The following is a 16,789-nucleotide window of genomic DNA, read 5'->3' as shown; positions in this document are numbered from 1 at the left end:
ATTAAAGTTCACAATATAAACAAACTGAACTATCGTCACTAATTGAGAGAGACTTCAAGTTTTGGTAGACAAGTACATTGAAAATGGAAGATTTTTTAGGGGCATTAACCTAGAAAATAAACAGTGGTTCTTTGTGTTAATATTATAAGTATGCTGGTTTGTAGCACTTAGAAGAACCGTCACAGAACGGCGTATATTGCAGGAATCAGTAAAATATTCGACTGCAACTTCACAGGTAGATGATCTTTAGTGTACTATAGATTGGTTATCTTAAAATGACAATGAATATACATAAATCATGGAGGACGAAATACTGGTTAGGAGTAAAGTCATGAATAAGTTGTCAATTTCTGATCAAAAGGGATATGGTCAGCCCAACTGCTATATAGGAATGACAGTGGAAATGAAAGAAAACTATAGAAATCTGCGGCTAGGGGAAGTGGATCCGAGGGTAACCTTTGCAGATTGAGAGTAAGATGAATTTATAATAATGATTTATTAACGATAAAGAAACATTTCCATAACTCTCTCATAAGAAAGAGAGTCAGAGGCGCTGATCGTGTTACATTATTCACAGAATCTGCAATGATTCCTAACACTAGACGTTGGGAGCTAGAACACTTGCAGCAAAAGCACAAGCAGAAACTCGTACGGTGATAATTATTTAAAAGTTCATCTTTTGGTCACCAAAAACAAGAGTTACTGTCAATGATTACATGTGTCTCCCACCTGTGACGAAAAAATACATCTGTTTTTTACTTACATATCATGATAAGTTAAATATGTTATAATTATAGGCATGTTTCCTGAATATGACCTAAATATATAAAAGTCGGCCAACTGTCGTGACAAGTTGCAGTCTCGACAATGCTAAACTAAATGGATGCAGCCTCAAAATACAAATGTCACTGAAATATGTTTCCGTTTCCTTGGTATCGTGGAGGGACAGAATGTACCTTCATAACCGCCTTAGAAATTGATCGCTAGTTTACTGTATTGTGACATGAAAGCCTTTACTACGAAATGTCGTGTTCTACTATTTGGTAGCTTGTACTTCGAATATCCTGGCAACCATGATTCAACATTACACAGAACTATGAGAACAAATACAACTTAAGGATAACAATCAATCGTCGCAAAATAGGAGCAACGGTATTGTGGCTCACACAGACCAAAGAAGTTTAAATTATAATACTGGATACATTCTTTAGTGAGTTAAGCGAGTAATCAATGAGTATGAATAATATTCGAGGAATAGCGCTTGCTATCGTGCATGACTGCATTTGTCTACACGTAAACACATCAGTAATATCGACATACTGATGTCCCCACCACATTTGCTGCAATCGTAAATGTTCAAGTCAAAATATACTTTGCTTTCTCTCAGGATTAAAATGACATGATTTTTATTTATATTCCACGAATTAAATCAATCTTATGTATACTATCTTCCAACGTGTGTCTTAGAACACTACATTAGTAAAAAAAAACGCCTGACTAGAAAAAAGAAATAAATACGAAAGTAATGACATCAATAACCGGTGTGGTTATTGATGTCATTACTTTCATTAGTCATTACAACATATTACACGATGCCTGAGTAAGATGTCTTGTTCTCACTCAATTGATCCAAAAAGTGTTCAAGTGGATTCGGACTTGAGCACCCGTCTGTAAATGGCAGGCTTACCACACTATTTTCCTCATACTGCTGTTGTACAGTATTAACCGTGCTTTGTGACACAAAACGTTGTTATGCTGATGAAAATACGGCCCCTGTCTAGAGGCTTTCGCGGTATAGGTACATTTAACACAACATATAGAGTTGTACGCCGATAAGTAATTCCCGCATAAGAAGTTTTCCCCTGTTTGGTTTCTTAATTCCCTATTTCAACTCTGTATATTGTAATGTATTATTTTCACATTTAATGCGGTTTTTTTTTAAATATAGAAATTCTTTATTTTTATACTAAAAAAATATGAAACAATATAAACATTTAGGTAATCGAACAAGTTAGTGCATAGCATCATTTTAGTTCGTAGTAAACCACCGACGAGAAATGGCATAGTTTTTTACATCATATATTGTGACCGCCACCCCTGGGTGGCGGTATCTCCCGAGAATCCACTGGTGAAGTGTTGCTATTCGAGAATCCACTGGTGAAGTGTTGCTATTCGAGAATTCACTGTCGAAGGTAGTTCAATATCAGGGCAACTCGTTGTGAAGGCATTCACAATATGAGATATAACAAAAACGATGACATTTCATCTACCTTCGGTCGGTGATTTACTATGTACTAAAATGATACTATGCACTAACTTGTTAGATTAGTGAATTTTCCCTAAAACCTTTTTAGTATAAACAAATTTGATATAATGGAAGTGACATATTGCAATTGGTTACATCGATATCCATAATTGAATAAGTCGACCACGTTAAGAGTTAAGTTCTGATAACTGTGAACAGTTCTGAATTAGCCGACCAGGCAAGCCGGGTGGGTAAAGTGCCTGCCTGGCAACCCAAAGGTCGCTGGTTCGATTCCCGCCTAGGGCTTGGATCAAAGTTTGTGAGTGGGGAACCGGTGAAAAAGGTGACCTCTCATACTGATCTTGGCCTCACCTGGGACGTTGGGCTCACATTTCAGCCTCATTTTGCCAGGATGAGGCAGAAGACGTACGCTGCTCTTTGGGCAGTGCGTCAAGAGCTCGTTGGTGTGCATCAGCCAGCGCTGCTTGTTCGGCACATCCTGAGGTGTATTACGCCGATTCCTCTCTATGCTTCAGAAATTTGGTCATCTGCCCCTGCCTCATACCTTCAGAAGTATCTTAGTTTAGAGTACTGGTTGCTTAGATGGATGAACAGGGTGGTAGGCCATCCCCTAACTATCTCCAGATCTATCCTACAAGCAAATCTAGGCACCACTCCCTGGAGACATATCATCATGACAAAAAATGTTCTCACGCTTGCTCGGCTTATAACGAGACGAATTGATGCTCCATCAGTATCCGCATTAATCTCTGGCCCGAACAGGGCAAGAGGGAAGCACCCCGACTCCTGTCTCCCTCTACGTCTTACGCTGTCAAGCATTGATTCCTTGAGGAACATGTTTCCAGCCAATTGTCTTTGGATCTTCAATAAATTTAGGATCCACCCTGATAGGTTCTGTGAAGACAAGCCCTACAGGAAGGAAATCCTCAAGAACTGTTACCAGATTATGAACCTATAATACTCACCTGCTCCTGGACAGACCTTTTTTTTTTTTTTTTTTTTAACTTGTCTCTGTATATGACAGACTTTCTGTCTTCATGTAATCATGTATATTACTGTATATTTTGTACATTATTGTTTATTTAATCCTGTAAAAGTCTCGGGTCGAGCACGAATGTACCCTTGTTTATTGTACATTGTGTTCCTCGCACCTTAGTCTGTATTCACACCCTTCTGGCATAGAGCCGTCCCTGGGTGACCCAAGGTTTCTTGGGAAATAAACTGATTTTAATAATAATAATAATAAAAAGTACTGCAAAAACCTTGGGAGGTGCATTATGGCCACAGAAGCCGATGCGCCAACAACTACAAAAAAAAAAAAAAAAAAAAAAGTTCTGAATTACTTAGTGGATTGTTGCTCTGTCTTATTGTAATTGTGGCCTTTTAAGGTACAGTATATTGAAAATCCAAAGGAGCTCATTCTTCCAACTTGGTAATGAGTTTAATGAACAGAATGTTAAGCAATTAGGAACACTCAGTTTAAAATGTTTCCCATAGGCAGAGTAAAATATTTATAAATTCTGAAATAGTACTTCAAAATGATCTTTAACTTATGTCTGTGTATCTTTTCATTTTTATTTGTTAGTTAATATTTCATACCCTTAAGGTAATTTTCCCTTCTAAGAAGTTTTCCCTCGTAAGAAGTTCTAAACTTCCAGTCCACTGGAAAACTTTTCATCCGGGTTCTACTGTATGTGCATTCATGGTTCCATCGATGATAACCAGAGAACTAAGTTCACACGACGTTAAACAGGCCATGCCACTACTGGACTTCACTGTTGGTTTTACACAATCTGGGTGAAATCGTTCTTTGAGATACACAACACACCCAGGTATGTCCAACTGATACCTGGACCGTGCAGCGTGATTCATCACGTTCTTCCATTGGTGTGATGTCTAATAGTTCCACTCTGGGAACTAGAATTGGCGGCCGGTGATACGTACATTCTTCAGAGATAGCTTTGATTTAGCAGCTACACAGCTATGGTACTCCACTCTATGAAGTGTTTTTCCTGGTGGTTGTTGGTGTCTGCGCGTGTAGCACAGTGGTATCGTCATCGTCCTCCCCGCACCGGGTGGAAAAGGCCCGGGTTCTAATCCTGTCGATGACGCGAGGAACTTTAATGGGCTTTTTTCACTCCGTGGCTGATGTAATCGGTCTCAGGCGTAGATAGCAAGGTTCCCCCCCCCCCCCCGATAAACTGGAGTTTTTCGTCCAGCAAAACAGGCAAATCGACAAGAGAACACATGCAATTTACAGACACAAAAGACACGGATAGATGTACTCATTTACTGGTGACCCTAATAAATAATTTGGTTTTTGATGGTTGTTGGTGCGAGGAGTGAGATTATCGTGGCAAGCATACATGAGCAGAGATAGAGTTATTCTGATGTATCTACAATATATGACTTTATGACCAAATTGGAAAAAATTTTAATAGATTACATGACTGGTGAAAATAATAAGGTTACTAAGGCGGCGACCAACTTTTTACTGGATATATGGGTGGATATAGAGACAATATCAACTGCACTGGCTATTGACAATCAAAGGTTGAAAACAAAAGTAGAAGAAATGGAAATACGTGTTACACTTTTTGATGACACTGTTAGACGGCAACCTGTTTTATCTAATACGGTGGAGCAGCAGGGAACTTACGCTACTACTGATAATATGCAAATCAGTATCATTACAGTGAGCAAGAGGTAATGAATGATAAGTTAAGGGTTGAAAGTCACAGGCAAAGGAAAAGTGTTGAAAAACAGAATAACAAGATTATAATCAGGGCAAAGGAAGCTAGTGAGCAGTACAAAACTAGTCAAGATGTTAGGGATGTGATTGTTAATACATTAAATGAAGATTTTCAGGAAATTAAAATTAGAAATTTGAGAGCAATTCGGAACAAGGGTGTATCAGTGGAAACTTGTAATGACAAAGAATTGTACAAGTTGATGAAGTCTGAAGCCTTTTCACATAAGGGCTTAAAACAGGACAAAGTCAAGATGTCGAATTCTACCATCCTGGTCTATGATGTGGCTAAAGACTTTACCCAGGAGGATATAATCAATGATATTTATAAGAAAAATTTAAAAGATTATGGGTATGAGGAGAAAGAAATTAGAGAAGGGACTATGTTTAAATTTAGTACTGCCACCAAGACTAAATACAATAACTGGGTAATAGGAGTTGCCTAAAATTTGTTAAAGGATTTGATGCGGAATGGCAGATTGTACATAGGGTATGCCTCTCACAAGTACAGGAGATTTACAGTAGTCTCTAAATGCTTCAGGTGTCTGGGGGTATGGCCACTCTGCGCAGTATTGCACGCATAAAACTGTGTCGTGCGGTCACCGTGCGCAGGGTGGTCATCTATTCTAGATTTTCCAAACAAAGCTAAAGACCCGAGTCGTGTGAACTATAAGCGTAGAGGGACCACATGATCACTCAATGAGAAGTTCTAACTGCCCTGAGTTTAAAAATGCGTTGGAAATAGCAAGTACGAGGACACAAGATGGATCGTTCTAGAACGATCCAGAACAATTCGTCTTGTGATTCTAACATGAGTGTTAACCAAAATGAGGGTTATAACTTAATTAAATTGGTGCAGCTCAATGCTCAAAGGTTTAGGTCAGTTACTGATGAAATAAGAAAGGTGGTTGAGGATCAAAGTATTGATATATTGTGCATGCAGGAACCCTATGTCAGCACGTTTGCAAAACAGAATAAGATCGTGGGCTTTCCTGTAGAGGCCCGTGTAATTTGTGATTTGAAGGAGAAGCTAAAAACAGCCATTGTTCTTTTTAATGAGTTTATGCAGGGCACAGTAATAATTTCAGGTATTTGTAATCAGTATTCAACATGTGTTAATTTGAGTACTCCAATGTTTTCCTTTAATTTAGTCTCTCGTTATTGTGGCCCTAGTCAAGATATATCATTTTCCATTCAATATTTAGAATCATTGTTTAATGTAATAGGTAATATAGTAATGTAGTGATAGCTATGGACTCAAATGCAAAGTCTAACTTGTGGCACATGTGATTTCATGATCAAAGAGGACGTATATTAGAGGATTTCATATTACAGAATAATTTATGTGTAGTGAATATACCAGGTCAGCCATATACTTTTCAAAATTTTCATGGCAAGTACAACATAGACTTGACATTGGTGACTCATGGGTTATATACAAGAATCTGTCATTGGAGTGTACAAACTGACTATACAAATAGTGATCATAGATCATTAGTCTTTCATATAAATTTAGAGGTTTTATGATTATTAATTATGCTATCCTTATGGCTTTGCGTTGTGCTACAAAAAGCAAGCAGGTTAACAGGCGTGTTGAAAATTGGTGATCACCTGACCAGGTGAGGAAGCAAGTTTTTGCAAGGTTGTATCACAGGTTTAGGCAGTGGGGACCAGATAAGTCTGCGCGGGTAGCACAGTGGTATCGTCACCGTCCTCCCCACACCGGGTGGAAAAGGCCCGGGTTCGAATCCCGTCGATGATGATGCGAGGAACTTTAATGGGTTTTTCACTCCGTGGCTGAGTTAGTCGGTCTCAGGCGTATATAACAAGGTTTTCCCCCAGAAACCGGGGTTTTTCGTCCAGCAAAGACAAGTCGACCATAGAACACACGCAATCGACAGACATAAGACACAGCACGGCAGATGAATTTAATTATTCGGGTGACCTAAATATAATAGTAATTCGTGGAAGCCAGATGAGGCAATTCATTACCTAGCATTATATAGAAGTAAAAGGAAAGCTTATTTTAAGGCCTTATATAAAAGTAAACTACGGGCATGGAGGAATTTGGTTAATACAGTGGCCAAAAAATACAAATCCCCGGGGGATGATTTATAAGTTAAGCCATAATAAAATTAAATCGCGTGATATATTTAACATAGTGACTCTTAATGGGATGGAAACCACAGATTGGGTTACGACTGTTCAGGCTATTACTTCTGAATTGTTTCCAAGTGAGGAAACAGAGGAGGAAAATATGAAGCAGTATAATACATATTATAATATGTAATGCATCGTATAGTGGAGAGAAGCAATTGATTTGTTTAGGGGCCATTACCGGTAGTTTACGTGGCTTACTAAGAATGGTAACGTCACTTTCTCTCTTCTATTGGTGTACAATATTTCTAAAAGTTGATTTTGGGTATCCCATTCTTTCTCTGAGAATCAACATGTCCGCTATGTGACAACCTATTATTGCACTTCTTGTAAAAAGATGCAGATCCTTTTCTCCTCCCATTCTGTGCCATCTGCATGTCACTGAATGCGAGTGCCTTTTATAATCTACTTTTAACAGGTACTGTCACTAACCTGTCATGTGACCTCTGGAATTAACCACTGTTTCTAAAAGGTGGGATGTCCCAACATCATTCAAGGTTAGTGTATTTTCTTTTCTTAATTTGTTCTAATTAAGTCAGCTGATCCAAGGCAACATTTTATATGACTGAATACGAATACTAAGTAAATGAAATGAATTTCATTATATAAATGATTTATTTTATATTTGAAAAAAATTGTGTGAGATTAAACAATGCTTTATACTTCAGATAAAAGAAGGCATCACTTACCGACATCCTCTTCTTATCAAGGAGGACAGAGGGCGCGGAAAAATGTTTCAAAGATTAGTAAGGAGTGGCTCAAAGAAAAGCGAACTTTAGTAAACTTAAAGGACTGCGGGCTAAAAGTTACGCATTATTAGAGAGCTGCCTCCTTTCCTTTTCTACCTCCCTGTGTGTGAGTTAGGAGAGCGAGCAAATAGGATTCTATTCAAACCGCAAGTAGGAAGTTAGAGATCTTTCATTCAGCTATGACACCTGTTTAAACACCCCCTACTACGTCCTCGGTTCTGTCCATAGACTCAGCCTACGGCTTGTGTGACCTCGTGAATTAAGTGATGCGATAGAAAGCAGATGAGAAAGTTCTAATTTGAAAGAAATATCTGAAAAGGTTGGTGATTTATACTTACACACAACCAAAAAGTTTCATCAGGCAAGAAGCAACTCCGAATGCTGAAATCTAGTAAAGATGTAAAGCAGTTCATCCGCATTCACGATCGCTGTTAATTTGGGGAATGTTGAAAGTATTTTATTCGCACGTCTTGATATGCTAACGCTCGAGAACTTAACAAGGACTTCGTCAACATCACACACTTCGTTTACAACACCAAGAACTTTTTTCCAAGGCCAATTAGGATGTCTAAAAAACTACTCACTGATAATTTGATGCGTAACACTTTGTGTTTCCAAGAAACTGATCTTTGTATGTCAAGTGTTAGAACTTCTTTAAGTTAGGGCTATTTGAACAGGATTAAAAAAAAGAGAGTAAGATTTACATGGTAGCAGACTGTTTTACACGACCAAATAAACTGACTAAAAAAAAACAAAAAAAAAAAAAAAAAAAACGGTGTTGAGGTGAAAGACAAGAAGAAAATGTAACATTTTTTTGTTTATGGACAAGATTTCTACACCTGGATTAATGACTGAAGGCAAAAGAAAAAGCAACAACTTTAAAGATTCAATAATTTTATTTTCAAATAATTACGAATTTATCAATAAAAACATTGAATACTGTTAACTTAGGTGATTTATTATCCTTAGTGAACGAATATGATAATTAACGTCACTAAAAAGTTCAACATTATGTCAAAAATTCACATCTGCAATACTGAATATATAGGTTCTGTCAGCTGTTCGGAGGAGATTCTACACATTTACATACTCCTCACACCTACTCTTAAAAATTATAAACAATTTCTAAGATGAAATTTTATTAACTGAGCATCTATCGAATTGACCTCATGGTTAATTTATTGTGTTTCAAATTCTAGTAACGTTGATAAATGAAGGTGCCTGAAATATTTTGCTGTTTGAACCAGAAATCTTTAAAAACTTATTATTATTGAGTTATTTTATGAAAATTGGTGCGAAAATGAAAGACAAATTTAGTTCAGCAAAATGTGAAAACGTAAATTTAAAGAGGATTTTAATACACTGTGGAGAATGTATCTGAAAGACAGATTTTTGTCCCTCGCAAATGAAGAGGTGAGATTACAGTTTTGAGCTTAGAGCGTAAAGATTGAAAAAAACTATTCTCAATGGGCATCGGTGCACTGGACTCAAAGTGACTTGAAAGATGTGTCCTTTAGTACGAGGATAATGTACTAAAGTACGATCTTTAATATGAGGATGATGGAAAATTTTATGGTAACTCTAAACGAATCAAAATTTGTGATACTTTTAGTACCGTGTATGGGTTGAATGTTGAGAAGGCGGAAAATACTTGTTGAAATCGAACTTGATTTTCTGTACCTGTAATTTCCAGGAAATATATTTGAAGGAATGTTTTTAAAAAGAACAAAAGAAGAATGGGTAAATAAGGAAAAGGAAAAGTTAGTTTAGTAAGTTTGGAGATGGTGGTGACTAGTTGAGGCTAGAGTTCGGAGTGGTTTGGAAGAGAGAGGCGAAATTACACAGTATCCATTAAAATATATATAGAAAAGACATGCGGCAGAAACTGAACGTCCTTGTGACAGACAGTGGAGACAGTTCTTAAGAGAAGGGTCATTAATTAACCTCACTGCCCTTTTTTAAAATATCACAAATGTGACCCTGTGAGAAAGAAACATTTTGAGATGTTTGTTATGAAGGTTTGTGGCAAATTTCTACATTACAACATCATATTCCAAAATGATGACTACATCATATATATTAACTATTAAATGGCTGAAACAGAACAGAATTCAAGCTCCCAAATGGGTGGGATATTCCTCTTTACTTAAATCCCATTTAGAAGCTTGTAATATTTTGAAGCGATCAGCGCTCCAGAAAAAGCCACAAAGATCATAACTTAATTGTGCCTGTACGTACAGCTGTACAATATTCTAAACATTCAAAGTAATAAGATGAAGAAAACAATCATATAAATTACTTAATAACGTATTAAAACTATAGGGTATCTATAGAGTACGGGTATAGGGTATCTGATTTTTTGTTACTGATCCGACTGTTACACTTCTTTTGATAAAAGAATGCATACGTACAAATAATATTTGATTAAATACAATAAAAAAAGATAAAATTTTAAATATTCTGCAGAATGTTTCTATAAGAATTCCTTTTAGATTTCGAGGCAGAAAATTAAGTACAGGGCAGCAGTTTGCTCTGCGAGGATGAAATAAAATGAACATAACTGTTTTATTACAACATGCTTTATCGCTTTACATTACAAGTAACGTATACTATTTCTCAATGAAGTTACCGTCTTTTTCAGTAAGCTTGATCTAACGATTTACCACTAGTAAATTGTTAGATGAAGCTTACTGATTCGCGCTGCGCATTGCATTTCGTGGTTAGTGTGTAAACAGGTTTATCATTTTGGAAACAGGCAACCTTGTACAGAAATCCGTTTGCCTATGACTGGATTCAGACTTTTCTTCAGAAACTTTCAGTAGCTCGGTTTATGGCCTATGTAGCCTTTCCACTGGAAATTTTTCATTATGATAACACTGATGTTTCTAGTAGCGCTATCCTAAACCTTTTTTGGGCTTTGGCAATGAAGGATGTGCCATTGTATAAAGAGAGGCACTTCTCCGAGTTAAGAAGTTGTTAAATTCTGCAATAAATTTTACAGAAAATTAACAATAACATTAACACTGAAAAGCATTTAACGTTTCGACATATCTTTGTGTGCCTTTTGAGATGAAAAATTGTGAAACTTTTAACTCATGGATTGTGAGTCCGTTGATCCATAGCCGGTCAAGGAGCATGTGAGGTAATGGAAAGCATTCGATATTATCAGCGAAAATCACTAGTTCTTCACAAGAAAACATTTGGGCCAGAGAACCTCACCAGAAGAGAAGACCACAAAGAAACCTTCACCATAAAGAATACCTCCAACAAAAATATAAATAGAATGAGGAGCAAAATAAAGACCCGCAAGGTAACAGCCCTCTTTTTCAGCTCTTTTGAGGTTCCCAAACTTTTACCCTAGTCGCCCCCCACCTTGTAGGTATCTGGGATCGGTCACCACAGAGGTGACCGATCCCAGATACCTACAAATCTGGACAGACCACAATCCACTAATCAGTATGACAACCTGAGGTAGAGTACTGGTTGTCATACTAATCAGTATGACAACCAGTACTCTACCTCAGGGATTCCTTCAACATCAGACACAGACTACCAGTACCAATCCGACTTCACCAGACACAGAAGTCCACCAGAATCGCGGTCATGCAAAAAAAAAAAAAAAAACTAGCCAACCCACAGCCACCATCATCATAAAAAACCGATTTGCGAATAGCCAATATAAAGAGTGAAAGAGTCACCGAATAAGAGAGTTCATAACTGGGGAACTCTTGAACCCTTGAGTTAAAATTTTTCTCTCAGAAGAAGACATACAAAAATGTGCCGTAACTTTTAAGATGTTTTTAATGTTAATATTATTGTTTAATTTTATGTAAAATTTATTGTAAAATTTTTACTGTAAAATTCCTTAATTCACAGAAATAGCTTTATATCTATGCTCCTTTCAAAACTACATTAGATGTGCTATTCCTCTAATTTTTTAGTTTCAGACTGGAAGTGATGCATGCCTTTTGACTTTTTCGTCTTTAACATTGCAAGCTCTCGCCTTGTTTTCTACAGATTTTCATCTTAATGCATGATGCCATACGTACCATTTGACGTGATGAACTGTGACGTGTTGAGTATTGCGCATGCGTTGACAGTCATGTCTCCTTTCAAATGCGTTAGGAAAAAGACTAACTTTTAGAGCCCATTTCACATGAACGAATTGCTACCGTACGATTTTTTAATTGCATAATAATAAAACCGTACGACATTTCCTAGTCCGTTCAGACAAGATATTTGTGTGTGGTTACCAGGAGGAAAATGGGGGCTTAGTCATTAACTGTTTATTATCATCCGTCCAAATTCTAGACATGCAAGAGACCAAAATTTACCACCGTATGGTCGTCATATGAAAACTCTCGTTCGGCCCAATGCATTTATAACTGCTGTACGGTTTTATTACTCTTCAATAAATAAATAAATAATAAAAAAAAAAATGGTACAGAGCAATTCGTTCGTGGGAAACGGGCTTTAACACACACACACACACACACACACACACACAAATAATAATAATAAAATAACTATATATATAAATGAATTAATTAATAATAAATAAATAAACAAATTCTGGTTTAAATGTGTTACAGAAAAAAAAATTATTATAATTTGGTTCAAACTGATATAATCGGAACTATTCACCATGGTAAAGCAGAAATAATCAAAATTTAACAAACCAAAAATCATTAAAAATGTCTGAAATTAACACTTGATTAATGACCTGAATTTTTAAAAGATAACATAAGATGGCAACAACTTTCTAAAAAAAAGTAACAATTATTACCAACTTATTGGTAAGTAAAAATTAAGGAGATTATTTTTTTTGCATTTCACATTTTCACAAAGCTAATTTCAATTTGCTAAACTTAAATTGAACGAATTATTAAAGAAAATAAATGGAATCATTAAAAAATAACAGAGTTTTAAAAATTCAAAATTAAAAGTTGTTTAATTTTATTAATTACATAAAATTATAAATAAAATTCATTTTTCAATTTAATCAAAAATTATTTCTAATTTCTTATCTTTTAATGCTTAATAAAAAATTAAATGTCACTAAATGATTAGAATTAATAATTCCAGTAGCAAAAGATAAAAAGAGTTAATCTTAATAAATCCAACGGTGCAAATAGAAAATTACTTTATCACACATGCTTTTTTCACTGTATAAGAATACCATCAATGGTAGCGAAGTAATCTGTGACGCATTCTAGTAATATTTCATTAAAGTAACAAGCTAATAAGTCCACAATAAATGAAATGAATAGTGCGTTTGGAAACACCGAATTTATACACGTTTTTTGAAAAATAAAATGCTTCCTTTTAAAGCGAAAAATTTAATTAACAGCGTTGAGGTATTCGCGTGAAATTTTATATAATTCTTCTTTCGTTAAAAAAAAATAATAAATAAGGGTGAAAAATGGCATTAGTAGCAACTGGTGAACTAAATAAACAGCTTAATTAATAAAGCGTCTTTCCTCTGTAAATTAAAGTTGGGTGGAATATATCTGCAGAAGCAGTTCGTGCTGGAAAGAGTTTTATGCGTTATTCACTGTTTGTATAAGATATTAAAATATAGTTTCTGACTACATATTCCATATTTTAGTAACTTCACAATATTCCTACGGTAACATACCTACAGATTGTGTGTAATTAAATTTAAACAGAGATCGCCTGACCCACAGGAACGAAACCACACAAGACCTAAAGATAAAAAGGCATTTAGCCAAGACCAATTTTAACCTAGTCGGAAAAAAAAAAAAAAAAAAATGGCAGGATCGTGCTTTCTAAAGGTTTAAGTGTCAGTTCTTTGTGTTACGATCCCTGTAATTCGTATCTTGCAAGGACTGGTGACTTTTGACAAAGATATAGTACGATTCACTTCTCATTATTTAAAATGCTATGCCACAATCAAGAAGATCGTTTTACAAACTCAAACCTTGCTATTAATATGCAAAAAACTTACCTTGTACCAAGTAATGACTGGTTGGGGGGTTCCTTTGGCATCACAAGGCAGTGAAACTGTCTCCCCCAGCTTAACGTAGACAACGTCTGGAGGTTTGTGACGGAAATGGGGCGGTGCTGAAATCACAGATCAGAAAAGTTAGATATAAAAATTGAGTACTAAGAAACACAGAACAATATGCAAAGAGACTGAATCTTAATTTTATTTATTTATTTCAGTTTAAAAAAATATATACATGCACCAGGACAGCAGCATGCTAGAAGAATCAGTTTCAACCATTTAATGTTAACAAACGTTTCATTTTTAAATTACTACAAAATCAGATCTAAAGCTAGGAGTTAGAAACGCATAAAATTCCAAAGTCAGACATGAATATAAAGCAAATGCATCTTCAAGTATCTGTACCCCATATTTCTTTTGCATACAAAATATGAATGGGTTGGTTTGCAGGCTATTAAATATATCTAAGGCATTATGAGGAAATATCGTGTTAATATATTTCGAGGTTTTCAAACAACTTTAACTACAAAATTGCATTTTCTTTTTGCAATAACTTTAGTTTTACTTTATACAAATGACAATGCACATCATGTCACAGAACTGTATCTCTCTAGTAAGTACTTTACAAGTTAGCTAGGGCTATAAGCACACTTCTAGTAAACCAAGAAAATGTCAAATGACTTTTTTTTTGGTTAATTACAAAAACATCAACTACAAAATGATTTTGTAGTTAACCTACCTTGTTTGACAATAAACCCTCAATTTGACAAACACCTAATAATAAAATTAATGGTAAAATACGATATTTTCAACGTATTAAAAGTGCAACTAATAGTTTCTAATATTTATTGTAATAAAACGTTTAAATAACTTTTGCAGGCAATTAATTTTTAATAAGAATTAAGAAGAATTATTTTAAGATAAAGCAATTTATCTCAAAAAAAATAATTAATTGCAGAAATTCAAAACGTAAGGGTCAGATGACCTTACTATAATGAAAGCACGCTGCGTTATTAACACGTAATACAGTATATATAAAATATTCTGAAAAGGGGGAAAAATATAGAATTTATACCTTGAATGTACTATCCAATTAACACTAAATACTTTAATGCTCCTCTAGTTGTAACCAGAGATCCCAGCAAGATTAAATATAACTGTATGCTCTAAATTTTTCATCTTTTATCGACCTGTAGGGACAATCGGGGCAGTTCTAGTTTCAAAATAGCTTTGTAATTAGAAAGTTAGTGTTCGTAATACCACATTTAGTATCGGCTACCTTGTAAAACGGAAATTACGGACATGAAAACACTCAGAACATAACCAATTTCGGTTTATTTGTAATTATACACTCACTGTCTATGGCCCTAAACAACGGTTCATGATCAAAGAATCCTCCATAATCCGATAAAATTGCACTCTCGTCTTCTTAAAAGACTCTTATTACATCAAAGCAAAGAGGTTTCATTTAGCCCGCTTGTTAAATAGAAAACTATGAAAGGACAAATGCCAGTAATGATGTTGCACAGTTCATTTCTTATTTTCTACATCAATCCTTTAGAATTCTTTAAAGTTACATGTAGAAAGCTCTGTCATTTTATTTAATTTAAAAAAATTTGTTATTAACGAAATAAAGTAGTTGTAGACAAATTAAAGAAGGAGACAGTCATCTGATGTCGAGAAAAACAAGAAATACGTAGGCTAATCTTCAATATTTTAAATCTCTGAGAAACTTTTCTAGTTGCTCTTGTAAATATCAGAAAGGTATAAATTAACTTTTAAAAAACCAAATAAAGGAATTTAACAAATTTAACATAAAGAGTGAAAGAAAATAGTAAGGTGTCTCTTCGGAATTTAACGTCCTTCTCAGAAATTATCAATGAGCTAAAATATATCATTGAAATGGTTTATTATTATTATTATTATTAGCCATATGGTGCAAGGAAGACTGAGGCTTATGCTGCACCACGCAAAAAAAAATAAAAAAAAAATTGAGTTACCCTAACAGAGAGAAGTAGAAGGGAATCACCAAGAAAGAGAAGAATGATGATATCCAGCTCAGGACCCTGGGTGTGCCAAGCCCATACTCACCAGACCTGAGCCCCTGGGGATATTCAACTTATACCGCAACATATTCAAAGAAAGATCTAATAATTGTTTGTGAAGGCTGTACACCCGAGTGCTGAATGGAAAACCATAAATCCATTTTTTTTAATTAACTCAAGCTCTAAAGAAACAAAGCCATCTAGTAAATAAAGTGGATTAAAAACACACGCACACACACCAATAGCTAGGCACTGAAACTGCTCAAACTAAATAGCGCCCAAACAAAGATCGTTCACTGAAGAAAATTATAAAATCAAAAGTTAAATATATATATTAAATAATTTAACAATTTTTTTTTCAAATAAATCTACTCAATAAAACTATGTTTGGTTAATTAATAGTATAAATAAAAGTAAAACGTGCATTACAATATTTCTACTGCCATTCGTTTAGGATATTGTACATATTATTTATATAGAGTATTAGTATCTAAGGTCATATTGCGCCGTCTGCTGGGGTGTATATTCACCGGCCGATCTGTATGTTCTGCGAGATGAAAAACCCTACTCCTTCCGCCTGAGTTTGGCTAACTGCAGCCCCGATTGAAGAGGCCTTTAAGAGTTCCTCGAGTCTCCGAAGAAATTCAAACCCAGACTTCTCCAAACGAGCGAAAAGTAGCAATACTGTCACGAGGAATTCATTAAGAATATTAGAGCGATTAACTTCGATGTTCTACTTATTTCGTAACTCGACAAAAAAGAAAACTTTTCTTTCATTGGCTTTTTATCCGCCTATGGTTGAGGATAATTCATTTAAATTTCCGAATTAACATCGAATATTAATAGCATTTCTTG

At 35.3% G+C, this 16,789-nt stretch overlaps 1 protein-coding gene across 1 annotated transcript in view; it reads right to left on the bottom strand.

Moving 5' to 3' along the window:
• LOC150076138 (protein turtle-like) overlaps nt 1–16,789 on the bottom strand; it is a 481,828-nt gene that overhangs the window by 235,003 nt on the left and 230,036 nt on the right. Inside the window, exon 3 of the mRNA XM_090387265.1 lies at nt 13,890–14,005. Coding sequence (XP_090243391.1) covers nt 13,890–14,005 — 116 coding nt within the window. The remainder of the gene's footprint in view (nt 1–13,889; nt 14,006–16,789) is intronic.

The sequence above is a fragment of the Mastigoproctus giganteus genome, chromosome 13, assembly GCF_048544385.1.
Source record: "Mastigoproctus giganteus isolate SK-2022 chromosome 13, ASM4854438v1, whole genome shotgun sequence".
Taxonomy (NCBI): domain Eukaryota; kingdom Metazoa; phylum Arthropoda; class Arachnida; order Uropygi; family Thelyphonidae; genus Mastigoproctus; species Mastigoproctus giganteus.
This window is presented reverse-complemented; position numbering and strand designations above follow the sequence as displayed.